This window comes from Lissotriton helveticus, chromosome 9, assembly GCF_964261635.1.
Source record: "Lissotriton helveticus chromosome 9, aLisHel1.1, whole genome shotgun sequence".
In the NCBI taxonomy this organism is placed as follows: domain Eukaryota; kingdom Metazoa; phylum Chordata; class Amphibia; order Caudata; family Salamandridae; genus Lissotriton; species Lissotriton helveticus.
The window spans coordinates 138,860,933-138,876,780 of record NC_136070.1 but is presented as its reverse complement, the minus strand read 5'-3'; the positions used below and the strand labels follow the sequence as shown (position 1 = coordinate 138,876,780).

Sequence of the window (15,848 nt, the reverse complement as noted above, 5' to 3'; positions counted from 1 at the left end):
GCATGCACCTCCCTGGGCTGGGTGCGGACCAGGGATTATTTAATAAAGGGTGGTGTCAGCGCACGTGGCTGACGGCACGGACTGAATATCTATGTGGTTGTTCTCCTTACTGCTCCGCTTACAGCGCTAGGACATAATGACCTTCTAGCGCTGCTACGCTTTTACCAGCATCAGCAGGGACGTTGCAATTGCACTACTACCTGTTCCAGGGTACTACATTGGAGACGTAGCGGGATCTGACCCTGTGTGCTACCACGTGGTAGGAGCGTGGAAAAGCGGTGTGGTGTGAAGGGACGCGGCCATGCTGGATTCACCAGAGAGAACAGCAGCGGCGGGAGCGGCCGGAGGGCGGCCCTGCCACGCGGCAGGGCAGACCCTCCCTGAGTTCAGCCAGCTGGCAGACCCTGCAACTCCGGCCCCGCGCTGGAAGAAGTGGCTGGGGCAGCTGCAAAACTAAACAGATGGGACGGCAAAGAGGACGCTGATGCTGCGGATGGGGGGGTGACAAACTATATGAGTTGTTTCAGGACCTGCCGGACACTGGAGATAGTGGGGACTATGAAAAGGCGGTGCAGGCCCTCAACCGTTATTTCGAATCCCAAGTGAATCCCGACTAGGAGCACTTCAAATTGCGCCAAGCCAAACAGCGGGGGGAGGATTCGATAGGCATGTGTTAATGCGAGGCTGAGAAAGTTGGCCAGTACTTGCACCATGCCTGACCGGGTGTTCGAGACCCGAGCCCAGCTGATAGCCTGGTGTAAATCATCGGAGCTGCGCAAGCTCATCCTCCGCCAACCAGGGATTACGCTGAAAGAAATACTCATCTTGGGGAGGTCACATGAGCTGGCGGATGCGCTCGCTGGCGATATGGAAGTGGCACTCACTAAGAAGCCAACGGGGAGTCAGGCGGTGTTTCCAAATCCAATCAAGGAAAAACGGATCGAGGCGATAAAGAAGTCACAGAGTCGAGGGCCCAATGGAGGGGCTAAGCCAGAAGAAAGCAGCAGGCGGCGCAAATACAAAAACTGCGGCATGGGAGTGCATGCTCCGAGAGTGTGCCCGGCATGAAATGCAACAAGTATGGACACTTTGCAAAAGTGTGTCAAAGTGCCAAGCCGCAGGTCGGTAGCAGGCCTCAAGAAGCTGGGTCTACGCAATCTGCCAAGAAAGTTCTGGAGGAAGATGAAGTGGACAGCAGGGGGCAGCAGTCGTTACCAAGAGACCACCACCCACGTGCCAAGTGTGGATTGGAGACTCGTGTGTAAGGGCTCTTATAGACACTGGGGCATCCGTCAATATCCTGGATGCAGAGCAGTTAAAGCGGCTCAAGCCGAGACCTAGGCTTATGCCGACGGCGGCCCGTATATTGACCTATGGAGGGGATACGCCCATTCCGCTGCAAGGAGTAGTCGACACTGAGGTGAGGTGCAAGGACAGAATCACGGCCACCCGGTTCTACGTCACCTGCAACCGGGCGGGGTCGTTACTGAGCTTTTCATTCGGCCGAAGATCTAGGACTAGTAACATTTGCCAAGCATATTCACCAGTCGCAGGCAGATCAAATATTGGAGGAATTCCCTGAGCTGTTCAAAAGGCTAGGATGCCTAAAATACATATTAACGAGTCTGTGCGGCCTGTGGCACTTCGCCATAGGAGGGTCCCTTTTCACCTCAGACCGCTGGTGGGACCGGAAACTGGACCGCCTGGAGCAGGAAGGAGTCATCAAGAAGGTGTCAGACCCTACACCGTGGGTATTGCCGTTGGAGCCATCCGTTTGTGCATGGACATGGGACTACCCAATGAAGCCATTCACCGTGAAAGGCACATTACGCCCACAATTGATGAAATTGTGACTGACCTGAATGGTGCGCAATGGTTTTAGAAAGTCGACTTAAATTCAGGATACCATCAACTGATGCTGGCGGAAGAGAGTGGGTATATTATGACTTTTTCCACCCATGTACGGCTGCTCCGATTCAAACGGCTGAGTTTTGGAGTGTCATCGGCTGCCGAGGTGTTCCAGGAGGCTGTAAGGGAGACACTGTCAGGCCTTGTTGGAGTCATTAACGTGAGTGACGACATTCTCATCTTTTCGAAGTCCCTGGAGGAGCACCACGTGAGGTTGAGGGCCACCCTGACGAGGCTGGTGGAGCATGGCCTGACACTCCATCAAACGAAGTGCGAGTTTTATGCCACCGAAGTGGAGTTCTTCGGATACCGATTCTCCGCTAAAGGGTTGCAGATGGACCCCGCAAAGGTGGAAGCCATCAGGACGGCAGCTGCCCCCCAGACGCCATCAGAAGTGAGAAGCTTCCTGGGTATGGCCAACTACTGTGGCCGCTTCATTCCACGACCTGCCACCCTCTTGGAACCTTTGCGACAGTTGACTAAAAAGGACACTCTATGGAGGTGGTCGGACAAGGAGTCCCAGGCTTTTGCCGATGTAAAAAAGGCTCTGCCCACCAGCGCCACGGTGGCGTACTTTCGGCCCTGAGCGGCTACTGAACTGATTGTTAATGCTAGTCCAGTGGGGCTAGGGGCTGTACTTTTGCAGCGGTCAAACCAGGCGGAGTGGGTGCCCATTGCATATGCCAGCTGCTCACTCACGGCAGTGGAGACCGAGTATGCCCAGATTGAGAGGGAGGCTCTGACCATTCGATGGGCCTGTCAACATTTTCACATCTACCTGTGTGGGCACCGTTTCACCATAATTACTGATCATAAACCCTTGGTACCCATTTTTGCGGGGACAGCGCGGAGTGGACCACCACGAATTGAAAGATGGGCCATCCAAATCCAACAATATCAGTTCGAGGTCGTGTACCGTCCAGGGGCAAGCAATCCTGCCGACTATCTGTCAAGACATCCGCTGGCGCCCAAGGAAGCGCTAGGGCCCGAGGTTGATGAGAGTGCAGAAGTGTACGTAAACCAACTGCTGGACGAGGCTCGCCCTCAAGCAATTCTGCTGAAAGACATACAGAAAGCGTCGGTGGAGGACGAGTGCCTACAGGAGGTGAGCCGCACATTGCAGGACTACCAGTGGCGGTGGTTCCTGAGTGGAAATGAACAGAGAAAAAGAATACTGGGAAAGCATGTGGAGGTGTTGAGGTGAGCTGAGTGCGGCTGGCAATGGAGTCATCCTGAAAGGCACCCGGATTGTAGTGCCCGCAGCCCTCCGAGATCGCACGATTGAGCTGGCACACCTAGGGCACCAAGGAGTTGAGAAGACTTGCAAATGTGCTTGAGAAGGCATTTGCACTGCTGGGACTGCCTGAGGAAGTGCGCACCTACAATGGGCTGCCATTCCAAGGGCAGGAGCATCAGGAGTTCCTCAGACAGCTGGGGATCTGACACAGAAAAATAACACCACAGTGGCCCCAAACCAATGGGGACGTGGAAAGATTCATGCTTACCCTGAATAAGGCTCCCTGCATCGGGGTGGCCCAAGGGGCCCACCTGGAGATGTGTCTACACCAATTCTTGAGGGCCTACCGACAGACTCTGCACTGCACCACAAAGTGTGCACCCCATGACCTGTTACTGAAAAGGGCCGTGAGAGATGGAATACCTGTCAACGCTGCATGGACCCTTGTGGTAGTTGATATGGAAGCATCCCAAGCCCGACGCAAGAACAACAATGACCAGGCCAGCAAATGGAGTGGTGCCCGACCGCCGACATCCAGGGAAAGGACAGGTATCCCGGGTCAACGTTTCGCACGCCCTTTGAACCGGAGCCCTGGAGAGTTGTGCGGGTTCACGGGACCCTAGTAGTGGCAGAGAAAGGACACCAAAGAATAGCACGAAATAGTTCCTGTGATAAGCGTGGCTCAAATCCACCTGAGTGACTTACCACACTCACCTATAGTTACCTAATAATAAGTCAGCCGGACAGTGGAGAAGAATAAACAAGCAATTTTATTAGGCCACAAACTCCCATATGAGAGGGCCCTGTCTGACCTCACTCTCTAAGAGTGTGCCGAGAGGACTGACTCATATCATCACAGTAACACATTATAATACAAAAAATGCAGAGTAAAACACGCCCATACTGGAAAAGTACTGGACCCCGGAGAGGATAAACAATGGCCTCATACAAGAGGCATCTGCACCTGGAATTGCAACATTCTCTCTTCTGACTCCAAGGACACGGAGCCAGGCCTTAGCATCTCCAGCACATGAGAACAGAGTGATAAGGGGTTTCGCTAGTAGTTTCAGTCACAGTGAGCTGAGAGACAAAACTGCTGACATGTGGAATATTCCTATTCCTACGGGAGGGGGATGAGCAAGTGCAACTCGCACGCAAAGAGAAATGCTTAAAAAATGGTGGCACACAGGCCAAGCTAAGAAGACTGAAATAATGTCACAAAATGCATAAATGAATATATCAGTAGTTAGACACATTCTGCTAACTCATAAGCATAATGTATGCAGTGGGCGGGGCATGGAGAAATGAAACCTATCACCTGTCTCAAAAAGGTGCCCCGACCAGGCCTTGCGGCTTCAGCTCCTGAAGGAGAACCGTGGGAGGAAGACTCCGACCCCGGCCCAATGGATGGCCGCCCGAGTGGGAGTGATACGTCAGGCCACCAGGAAGAACAAGAGGGGCGGCCGACAACACCCCCCTGGGGTGGTACCCCTCCATCTGGGACTGAAGAGAGTGGCGGTCGGAGCCAGCACCATCGGTATGACTTTTGTGACAAGCCGGCACCGAACACACGGCTGCGGGACTTTGTACGGTTAAGGTGGCACTGTGACAGGGGCTGTGGTGGAGCTATGGAACATTAAGTGTGAACAATTACTTTTTAGTTTAAACGTTGGATGGGATGGGGTGAGCCACCAGGCCGCTACGATACATTGTATGCATGCACCTCCCTGGGCTAGGCGCGCACCAGGGAGTATTTAATAAAGGGTGGTGTCAGCGCACGTGGCTGACGTCACGGACAAAGTATCTGTGTGGTTGTTCTCTTTACTGCACCCCTTACAGCGCTAGGCCGCGATGACCTTCTAACCCTGCTACACATTTACCAGCATCAGCAGCCACGTTGCAGTTGCACTACTAACTGTTCCAGGGTCCTACACTAGTGGCCATTTAATTTATCTTTTTTGCTAATACCAAAGCGAATCGGCATTGGTATATCCAATCGCATGGTACTCATTCAATGGTGGGAACTATTGGCTTTGCCAAGGCTTGTTGTTTAAGTCTTCAGTATCCTGCCGTGTATGGGCTGCAGTTTGAATCTTAATGCATTTTTTGATGAGAAAGGCACTGGTCATGCTAAGATTACATCTAGAACTAGCAGTAAACATCTTGAAATGCACTCAGTGTTTACGCTCAACTGAGGGCCATCTACACTGTACTTTTATAGTTGATCCTGATGATTGTATCTGTCTTGCTTTCACTGCTCCCATGGTTTCCTGTGACTAACATCTGTCGTTAATTGATATAAAACAGGTCTAGTTAATGGCAAATCATTGAACAATGGTAATCTGCAGCATAATGCTGGGAGAAGTAGTGGTTTATGTTGAGCCCAGTTTTCTTTCTTAAGTTCTGTTATGGATCAGTTTTTCCCTCAGGGTCATTCCTATTTTGAAATGTTAAAATATGTTTTTAGCATCGCTATTCACTAGACCTGAGAATCTTTCAAAGCCTATGAGGATCTTTTGAAGGTGATTAGAGATTGGCCTGAATGTAGTTACAGAGGTGAACTTTTCTTGTGTTCTTTTATATATGTCACTAGTAGAGCTTCTGATTGTGTCATACCCTTATCCTTGCTCTACAAACACTGTGTTTGGGATAATTTCTAGCTCAATGACTTGTTTGTCAAAGATTTAGCTTGTTCATCAAATTTGGTTACATCTGTAGAGTTGTGTCTTATATGTAAGGACTGGTCTAAAAAAAGCTCTGGGACAATGGCTTTCAAATTTTGGAGTGAAGTTTTATCTGAGGGTTTATTGTACAACAGACTTGTTAGATGCGTGTTATTTTATTTTTATTTTTTGTTTGATCTGTTTATTAGAGACATTTGTGATAATGAACATATACAGAAGAAAGTACAACATTGCATAAAGCACCATGCAATAGAACATGGTAGAGCGAAAAATCAAGCCTGAATCACAAAGGAGCTGTACACTAACATCAGTACATTTGTCAATCGTACATGATTAAAATCTACATAAAGCAATTCCCATTAGTCAAATAACCTCTACCCACCAATCAGAAAATGGCATCGTCAACTTATTGTACAATAAAGAAAATGGTATTCGAGCAAGTCTTGTCAATCACAAGTATATACCCCTTATGGCTTCACTCTGCCACATCACATTAATCTATGCAGGTAGCCAAACAATTTTTAGGGAAATAACAAAACACAAACCCCTAACAAGGGAAAAAACTGCCAAAAAGGGGGTGGGCTGCAAAGAAGTGTGGGCAAAAACACTGACCCTCGTGAATCCAAAGGGGATAGCCCATCAGTTATCTCATAGATGCACATCTAAATCGTTAGGAGTAAGAATCATCCAGAATGGAGCGGGAGTGGCCCCGGTCGTGCAACAAGTCAAAGCACATGCCACACAACTACCCAGGTATCACACTCTGGGGAATATTCTCAAGGACTTATCGCCGAGTTAACGGCACTTTATTGCAGCCAAAGTGGTGATAAATGTATCGCCCAATTCACAAGCTGGTGCTAACCTCCGAAATCCCCAGTTTTCCAGCCGCAAAAAACATCGCCACAGATGACCACAGAAACTATCGCTAATGAGATGCAGAGTTGGTGTTCCCGTGCCAGAAGCCACGACAACACCACTATTCGACATTCTCAACGACCAGCCAGATTGGCGATAAGAACCCAAAACAGGCAATACGGCACATTAGCAGCAGGAAACTAACACCTGCTCTGTCCTGGTGTAAAGTCAGACAGCAGCCTGCACCACAAAAGGGAGCCAAGGCCAGAGCCACACATATAAGGCAACAGATGCCATGGTACCATAGACCATGCAGATGAGATCTCCAACAGGCCCACAACACCCATCGCCAACACCCCCCCGGGGTACCCTCCCACCCTGACCAACACCGAGGCAGCGCAGGCAAAGTGCAATGCATTGTGCTGGCTACAGTTAGTCATGAATTAAAACAAAGCATAATATAATTATGATATTATGCGGTTGTTAGACCTTCTATCTATTATCATCATGCATTTCGACAATTCTTTCTCCCTATCAACTGACCCACTTAGATGTTCTATTTTCAGTTTGTTTATTTTTGTTGCTGTACACATTTCTCAAATTTTCTTTGGACAGAGAAAAATAATTCATTGAATCATTTTGATATTTGTTTTAGACAAGGTTAATGTTAGAAAGAAAATTGAAATATACATTCTATCAGAGGAGAAGATGTCTTCTGGTGGCAAACTATATAATGAGTAAAACATTTCTTATAATCATATTTTATGTTGAAACAAAACCCTTTTGGTACTCAATTTTATTGCTTCAGCTTCACTGAGGATTCTATTCAAATGCTTGCTTTTCTTGGAAGGCTATTGGTCTGATTTTTTGTTTAGCTGTGTGGGAGCGGGACGGCACACCATCTCCCCGCTCCCACACTGCCACTGCACCTCAACCACTAGTTTGGCTGTCCCACCGACCACCAAACTCGTAATCAGACCCTTAGTTTTTTTCTTTTCCTATTCCATATTGTGTAATATCTATCGCCTGACTTGATCAAAATAATGCTCCTTGATTAGGTCTTGAACAAATGCTCTAAATATTGAAAATGTGCTGTTTGCTAGGAGTAGGCTGGCATTGTTTTGTAAAGATTTAAAATCTTAATAAAAAAAGACCCTAAGGTAATTTGATTATTCAAAATTTAACAACCAGGTACCAACAAAATGCTGCGGCTTCTCCTGCCATCTTCCTCCCTCAATAACCAAGGTATACATTTTATATTTTTTGAGCCGCAATAGCTTATAAGTAACATAAGCATAATAGCAAGCTCAAAATTTCACATGGGTGAAATATTGTGTTCTTATATTGGTCAAAAAATACCAGTAAATTAGTTAATAATGATAAATTTTTCTGGTGAATGCAGAAACTCCCCCCATTATAAGTCGCCTTCCTTTACTGATGATATATAATTGACGATTACTGATTATAAACTTTAACATCCAAAGGATAGAGAAATGCACGTGTGCGTAACTCACACTTTTGCATAGAAAATTTGTAAATACTCCCATTTGATTTTATGCTTTTATACACCCTTCTTAGAACCTTTCAACAAGTTCAATATTAACAAGCCCTGGTATAGGGGTAGAGAGTACTCACTCTCTTTAACTTTTTCTAGATGTTGCTAGATGTCTTGAGGTTTGGCTTTACTTTTTCCGCTCTGCTGCTTTGCATGGCCTTGGGATTTTGATAGCCCTTATTTACTGAGTAATAACCATGTCAAATTCAATCTTTTGCAGAAACTGGTCATTCATTTCTGACCCTGCTGTATATTTTTCAAGTCTCCAACGGTAGAATATAAGCATGTGTGTTAAATAACGTTTTAGTGATGTGATGCAAGAGACAGCGAGTTGTTGCCTAAGTTACTCATAGATAGAGAACTCCCATGTCTGAGATAGAGCTGCCAGTTAAGGCACTATACAAGAATTAAGAATCAGGCTTCAACAATTTAAATTTTTACAAGAAGAGCTGCTTTTAATGCTAATGCTAATTTTTCAAAAAGAGAGTTCTTGTTAGTTCTTTTTAACTGTAAGACATATGTTTCTATTTAGGTGTATTTATAATTGTATTAGTATAATAAAGTGCTGCACTCTAGTATTCCTTTTTAAACATTTTGGGCACTATTCACAAAGGTAAACTGAGACGAAAGTCTAACTTTACAACTTTCGGTATTCACAAAGGGAATTGCGGGTAGCAAAGTCAGGCTTTTGTCTCATTTTTGGTCTCAGTTAAACTTAAGACCAAAACTCGTTTAATTGGGACAAAAGTCTAACTTTATTACGCATAAATGCCCTTTGTGAATACCGAAAGCAGTAAAGATAGACTTTCATCTCAGTTTCCCTTTGTGAATCGGGCCATTCGCTCTTATCCTTTGGCAAGGTCACCTGTGTGGCATGTTCTGAACTCTCTAATAATTACCTAAAATAAAATTAAAATAAACCACCTCATACTAAACTAAACTAAGTTAAATTAAATTGAGCCAGTATTGCTCATGTTTTCTGTGCTAGTCTTTTGCTTTTAAATTTATGCTAAACTAAATTGGCATATGTCTGCCCCACGTGGCTTCATGCATTTAAGGAGCGATATTAGCTATCCACATGTAAATACGATTAAACCTCAAATCCTCTCAAATTCTCTCAATAGTGCTGTAATGGAATGCAGGAAATGGGGTGTTACTCTCGCAGCAGTAGGACCAGTTGTCTTGAACTCTTGGGAAACTCCATAGTGACATAAGTGAATAATGGAGGATGATGATCTTCTGTCTTTACATTTGTGAATATAGCGTGTCCACTTTGTTGAACCCAAAACGAAGGGCCTAATTTCGAGTTTGGTGGTCCATCGGACTGCCAAACCAATGGTGTAGGTGTGGTGGTGGTCGGGATCGCTGCACCAGTGGTGCGACTGCTGTTTTAAAACTACAGTGGTTGCGGTGGTCATGGCACCACCGCAACCACTGGCAGCGCCCATCCCTGGCAGTGGCATGGATGTGTGAGGCCGCAATATGCTTGCCAGGGCCACTGCGGCCCCACCAAGCATATTACGGGTTTCCTAACTGCCTGCTGTTCACGCCATAAAACTGCTTGCAATGAGGAAACTTAGGGGGCCCTACAGGGCCCCCTGGTAGCTCAGGCCATGGGGATGGATGCAGGGGGCACATGGTGTGCCCCCTGTCTGCATGTACACACAGTTCCTGCACAGCATGGACTAAGTATTCCATGCCGTGCAGGAATGTGCTTTGCTGTTCCCATTGCGGTGCCTTCTACAAAGGCACCACCGTGGGAAAGCCAAAGAACCGCCCGCCAGAGAATGAGGAAGTTCGTAATCTGGCAGGCATCCGGCGGTCGAGTGTGATGGTGGGATATCAGGGCTTTGGCGTGCCACCCCACTCGCGCACCGCCAAACACATAATCAGGCCCTCAGTATGGTTCAATGTTTGTTCATGCTATGTGTAACATGACATTATTACTGCATATATGAATACAGTGTCCACAGCATGTGTTTGTTTATAAAACATTATTTTGTTTCATAAAACCGTAAAAAAGACAACAGAAATGCACTGGCCACAGAATCTGCAGCACACAGCCGCTCTTTGTATTACTATGTAAAACTCTGTGAAGGTGTCACAACAGGCCCAATTTACAAAGGAAAACTTAGACTGGACGTCTAATTTTAGACCTGAAGTCTAAGGGCCCAATTCACAAAGGTAAACTTAGACCTCTAAGTTAACCTTTGTGAATCGGCCCAAGTATTTTCACCTCTAACATTGTGATCAGAAAACTATTTCCTACTTTTAGGGCCAGATGTACGACCCGTTTTTGCATGCACAAACGGGTTTGCGACCCGTTTGCGCATGCATAAACCTACAGGGCCTTGTACAAACCCTATTTAGCGAGTCACAATTTATTTGCGACTCGCTAAATAGGTTTTTGTGGTTCGCTATTGGGAAGGGGCGTTCCCTTCCTAATAGCGATCCCAAATGCCACGTATGACTGTTTTGTGACCGCAATTGCAGTTTACCACCCTTCACAGAAGACCCCTTCCCCTTTGGGCCTGGCTCTAAAAATATTTTTTAAGGGCAGGCAGGGGTCCCAGGGACCTCAACCTGCCCTTAAAAAATGAAACAAAAGCATTTAATTTTTCTTTTTTTAAATGGATCCCGTTTTCCTTTAAGGAAACCGGGCTGCAAAAAAAAAACTGCTTTATTTAAAAGCATTCCCAGACATGTAGGTCTGCTGAGCCCAGCAGGCCACCATACCTGGAAGGGCCAGACATTCACAATGGGGTCCAAATTGCGAGTGCCTTATAAATATGCATGAGGCATGCAATTTGCGACCCTATAGGGAATCGCAATCAGTGTCGCAGACACTGTGGTACATACTAATTTGCGAGTCGCAAATTGCGAGTCGCTATGGCGACGCATTGTGCAAGTCGCAAATTCCTTGGTCACATATGTGTAATTTGTGACTTGTGATTCAAAATGAGGAGGGGGTGTGAAAGAAGCGCCCTCTCTTCAAAATCAAAAAGCCATGTAGCAAGAGCTTTTGATTATAATTATAGTTGTAAAATACTGTTTGGATGTTGCCACGTTAAAGGAGATGGTATCAATTCACTAAGTGGAAGCTGTCACTTTGTTTATGTGGGCAGTCGGCATATGGGAGCAGACAGCTGCCTGAGCACTGCCGCTTGCCCCCATCAATACCATTCGGGCTGGACACATAAAGTAGGCATGACATCTTGCTGTTGTGAATTCAAGTGATGCATGTCTGCTGTCCCTCACAGGCCCCCCATCCTTGAATTCCTTGCCCTTTCGATGAGATTCACACACAGAATCCAGCCTCATTAATATTACTAGACAGACATCAGTAAGCCCTAACAGAGGATCTTTTTGCATTGTGATGGAATCATATGTCCTTCACAGCACAAAATGAAGGTCAGGTTTTTTTTGTGTGGAGTTTTATATAGCGCGAACTAGACCCGAAGGTATCAGAGTGCTTTACACGCCACCAGTTATGTTACAGACCGTCACATTCACGTTTTGTTAGTCACGGAGAGATTAAGGGGCATATTATCAAGAACGGCGTTAAATATTATCGCCAGTTTAGCAGCAGAAAACTGCAGCTAAAGCGGCAATAATGGTCTTGATAATATGCCCATGTGAATTCCAATAGAAGTCCATGTTCTGGTGTGAACATGGGCTTCTATTGGAATTCTCCAGGGCATATTATCAAGACCGTTATTGCCGCTTTAGCGGCAGTTTTCTGCTGCTAAACCGGCGATAATTTTAACGCCGTCCTTGATAATATGCCCCTAAGTGATTTGCCTAGAGAGAAAGAATGGTGAGCGTACCTGCAAGACTCGAACCCGGTTCCCCCAGCTCTGAAGTCGACCGCCCTAGCCGTTAGGACACATTCTCTCCCCAGGTTGTAAAGCAGTCAGCGTGCAAAAACTCTGATGGCTTTATGACCTGACTTTCAGCACATTTATTACATTTAGGGCCAGATGTACGACCAATTTCAGCATGCGCAAATGGGTTAGGGACCCGTTTGCTCATGCTAAAATTGGAATGGCCATGTACTAAAACAATTTTGCGAGTCGTAAATGAATTGCAACCTGCAAAAAAGTGTTTAGAGACTCACTATTTGGAAGCGGCATTCCCTTCCAAATAGCGACTCTCTAACCCTTGTACGAATGTTTTGCGACCACAAACACTCGCAAATTACCACCCTCCTCAAGAGTGACAGTAATTGCCACTGTCCTTATCTGGATGACCCGGTAGGAAAACAGTGTCTGTAATGAAGTGAGATGTTTAGCAATATTATTTATGACCACCACTGGATCCTTTCAGATCAAGAGATACTCCCCATGGATCTACTCCAAGCGATTCTTTGCTCAAAAAAGTTAAGAATTTGATAACTTCCAAAATCATTCTTGTGTACTTTGTGAACCAGGTGATTATCACCAGTGTCACTCATGTGAGGTTGCAGGGGGCTTAAATGAAACATAAGGGCATCATTTACGAGGTTTTGCAGCAAGGCAGTGCTGCAAGGAATCTTGCTGCACTGCCCTGCGTCAAAAGAAAAGGGGTGGAATGCGCCGTATCTATAAGATACAGCGCATTCCTGTCCTTTTCCCCTGCGCTGGCGCACAATAGGCGATAGAAGTGATTGTTTTTATGCATAAAGGGAAACCTTTCTGCACAAAAATTATCACAAGAGGAGATTTTCCTCTTTCTGTGTGTGCTGCAGAAAGAGGAAAAAGCAAGGAGAAATAAGGGTATTTCTCCTCGTTGCACCTCCCTAACGTCACTGTTAGAATGTTATTTACAATGCCATTAAAAGCCACATAAATGGCTTTGCGTACCCTTGTAAATATGCTGCGGCACATTGCGCACCCAGAGGATCAGAAAAGTGACGCTCCAGCGGTGCAAAAGTGCTGCTAAGGGTCTCTCAATGTGTCATTTTTTCTTAATCGTTCGCATGGTCCATGTACTGTGTCTGTGCTAGTTTCTCTGAAGCTTTCTTTACACTGCCTGGTGTATGGATGACAGTTGAGACACCCGGACACTAACGAACTGTTGAGGTGTTACTTCAGAAAGGACATGTCCACACCACTGTGAGGCTAAATCCTACGAGCTGCAGGAGAAAGAAAGTGACTTACATTAGATGAAGAGTGGCAGATGTGCGATTTGACATCTGTATGCTCAGTCTCTGATAATGGAAAGTGTTGCCACAGCAACGGTGGCATGTTGATTTAAAATATCAGTCTTGCACAGCAAATGACAGACGATTGGTAACAGTTCTACATCACAAAGAATTAAGCCACCACCATTTTTCTCTCACACAGTTGCCTGGTCTCACAGCCGATTTCTGACTCATTTTCACAAGGTAATTTTCGTTTCAAATCATGTTCCAATATAATCATCTTTACTAGAATATTCACAAAATGGTTGCCCATACTACCTCAGCCTAAAATGGTGGCTGAGTCTCCACCCATTGTCTTTCAAGAATAGAAAGAGTATAATTTTCCAAAATAAATATGTCTCTCTTCTAACTGCAAGAGCATTGGCATACAGCCATCAGTTCACTATGTCCCATTGTCAGGTTCAACAGCCTGCCTTTAGTGCAATACATGGCAAATCTACAATAACCTAAGAATGCTACAAAGGACTCCTCACTAAACACTGATGACAGAATTTCTGTAATTTGACACTGTAGGTGCCTACCATTAGACAAACCTAATTAGGAGCAAGTGACGGACCGCATTATTGCCACAATCACAATTGGTAATACATTATCTACACACATAAGAGCAGCCATTTGTGCAAGAGTGCCACAGAGGAAGACACCAAGGCCAAAACATGTTGAAGTTAAAGAGTCGGTGGACAAAAATAACAGCCAGTTTAGAGTAATGCATGCACATTTTTCATCCACCGTTGAGTTGTAGTTGCTAACACTGTCACGATAATGGATGTAAAATCTGCTGCTGTGGAATAAATCAAGGGTTGCGCTGTCCATCACTTCTTTATGTACACCTGTTTCTGTCTGGTTGTCCACAACTCCAGTACCCTGGTGCCTTTGACCGCGGTAACCGCAGACGTGGGCAGCTTCTCGAGATCACAAAGTTAACCAGTCACCATTCATGGTGGAGTTACTCCTCAACCTTGGCGTGCCCAATGGCGGAGCCAGGAGAGTCTCCGCTGAGCAGACGACTGCCATCTCTGGAACTCCAAATAGACCAAAAAGGAAGAGCGGACGGGGACAGTGAATGTTTGTTACCACTTTCATCCAAATAAAAATAGACTCGATGGCGAATACATTGCGGTTAAACATTTGTTCTGAATATGCTAAAAATGTGGAACAATGTCTGAAACCAAAAAACATAAGTTTGTAAGAAAGGTAGTGCTTTCCTACTCTTTACAGAATGTGGTATTGTTGGCAGTGCCAACTAAGTGGAAGATGGTAGAATGTCGAATGTTGATAATATAGAGAAATGTAGGGCATAAGCTCCTTGCTCCTGGAGGAGGCTAACGACATAGAGCTACATGCCCCATATGTGGGTGGGAGGCATAGCCGGTCATGGTGACTGCTTCCAGTGATTGGCTGGATGACAAGGGATAAGACAAAAACAAATTGCCAGGCTAATTGTTGGTCATTGAAAACATGGAATCATGGGGAAAAAAGGAGAAGTGGTTCCAGTAACTCTGTGTTTAAGGTGGATGAAGATGTGGGCTACAGAAGGACATGTGGAACAATTCCTGGAATGTATTAAGATTCTGTGATGGATGAATTGGTGCAAACACTAGTGAGGGATACTAGCCATGATATATTTCGTATATTACAAAGCAATTCTTAAGATGCATCATGACAAACTTGGAATGCAGGAAACAGTTTATTGTAGAACTGCAGGGCCCTCATTGTGATGTGGCCAGACCTTGCTGCAGGGGTTCCCCGGTCCAGAATCTGGCAGTATAGAGGCACTTAAATGTGGCCATTACAAGTTTTAGTCACTTGAATGGGGAATACCCATGCAGACCAGGAAGTACTATGTAAAATTCCACATGTTTTCCACAAGAGAAGGGACTTCTCTGATACTATTTACCAACTGCTCTGGGCAGGCTTTATTTGATCAAGTATGAAGAAGGGTGGTGGGTGAGGAGGGCAGGGGGATGCTTGGCCTCGCTGGGGGAGCGTTGTCTGTTCTTCCATGGTGCTGGAAGTGGTAAGCAAGGAAACAACTGCACCTATAACCACAGGCACTGCACCTCTTCGTCTGCGGTTGTATTAGAGGCGCATCTGTACCCAGTAAAACTAGGTCTGGTGTTTCCACTCCCGCTAGGTCTGGCCTACTTTGTGGAAGCTGCTAAACACTGTTGATCCATACATAGGTTGCGCTGTAAGAATCACTAATTGAAGCCTTTGGAAATTCCTAAAAATTCAGAAATCTGTACCCATCCGTAAACTGTTGAATGCATTTTCTGTTTTTTATTCAAGTGTCAGTCTAACAGTATCTGGGAAATAACTTTAGCAAAATGTCATAATTTGTTGAATGTATATAAATGAGTATATTCACGTAATTTGTGGATGACATATGTAATACATATCTATTTTTAAGGTTGTCTTAATACATGC

The 15,848-nt window shown here is 45.6% G+C and overlaps 1 protein-coding gene across 2 annotated transcripts in view; it reads left to right on the top strand.

The window, feature by feature from the left end:
- The window catches only part of LOC144781029 (cytosolic phospholipase A2 epsilon-like), a 162,345-nt gene that overhangs the window by 102,321 nt on the left and 44,176 nt on the right, over positions 1 to 15,848 (top strand). Inside the window, exon 10 of one of the 2 annotated variants that reach the window (XM_078659645.1) lies at positions 7,876 to 7,929. The exons of the other annotated variant lie outside the window; for it this stretch is intronic. Within the exon in view, the coding sequence (XP_078515771.1) occupies positions 7,876 to 7,929 (54 nt within the window). The remainder of the gene's footprint in view (positions 1 to 7,875; positions 7,930 to 15,848) is intronic. 2 annotated transcript variants of the gene reach the window in all.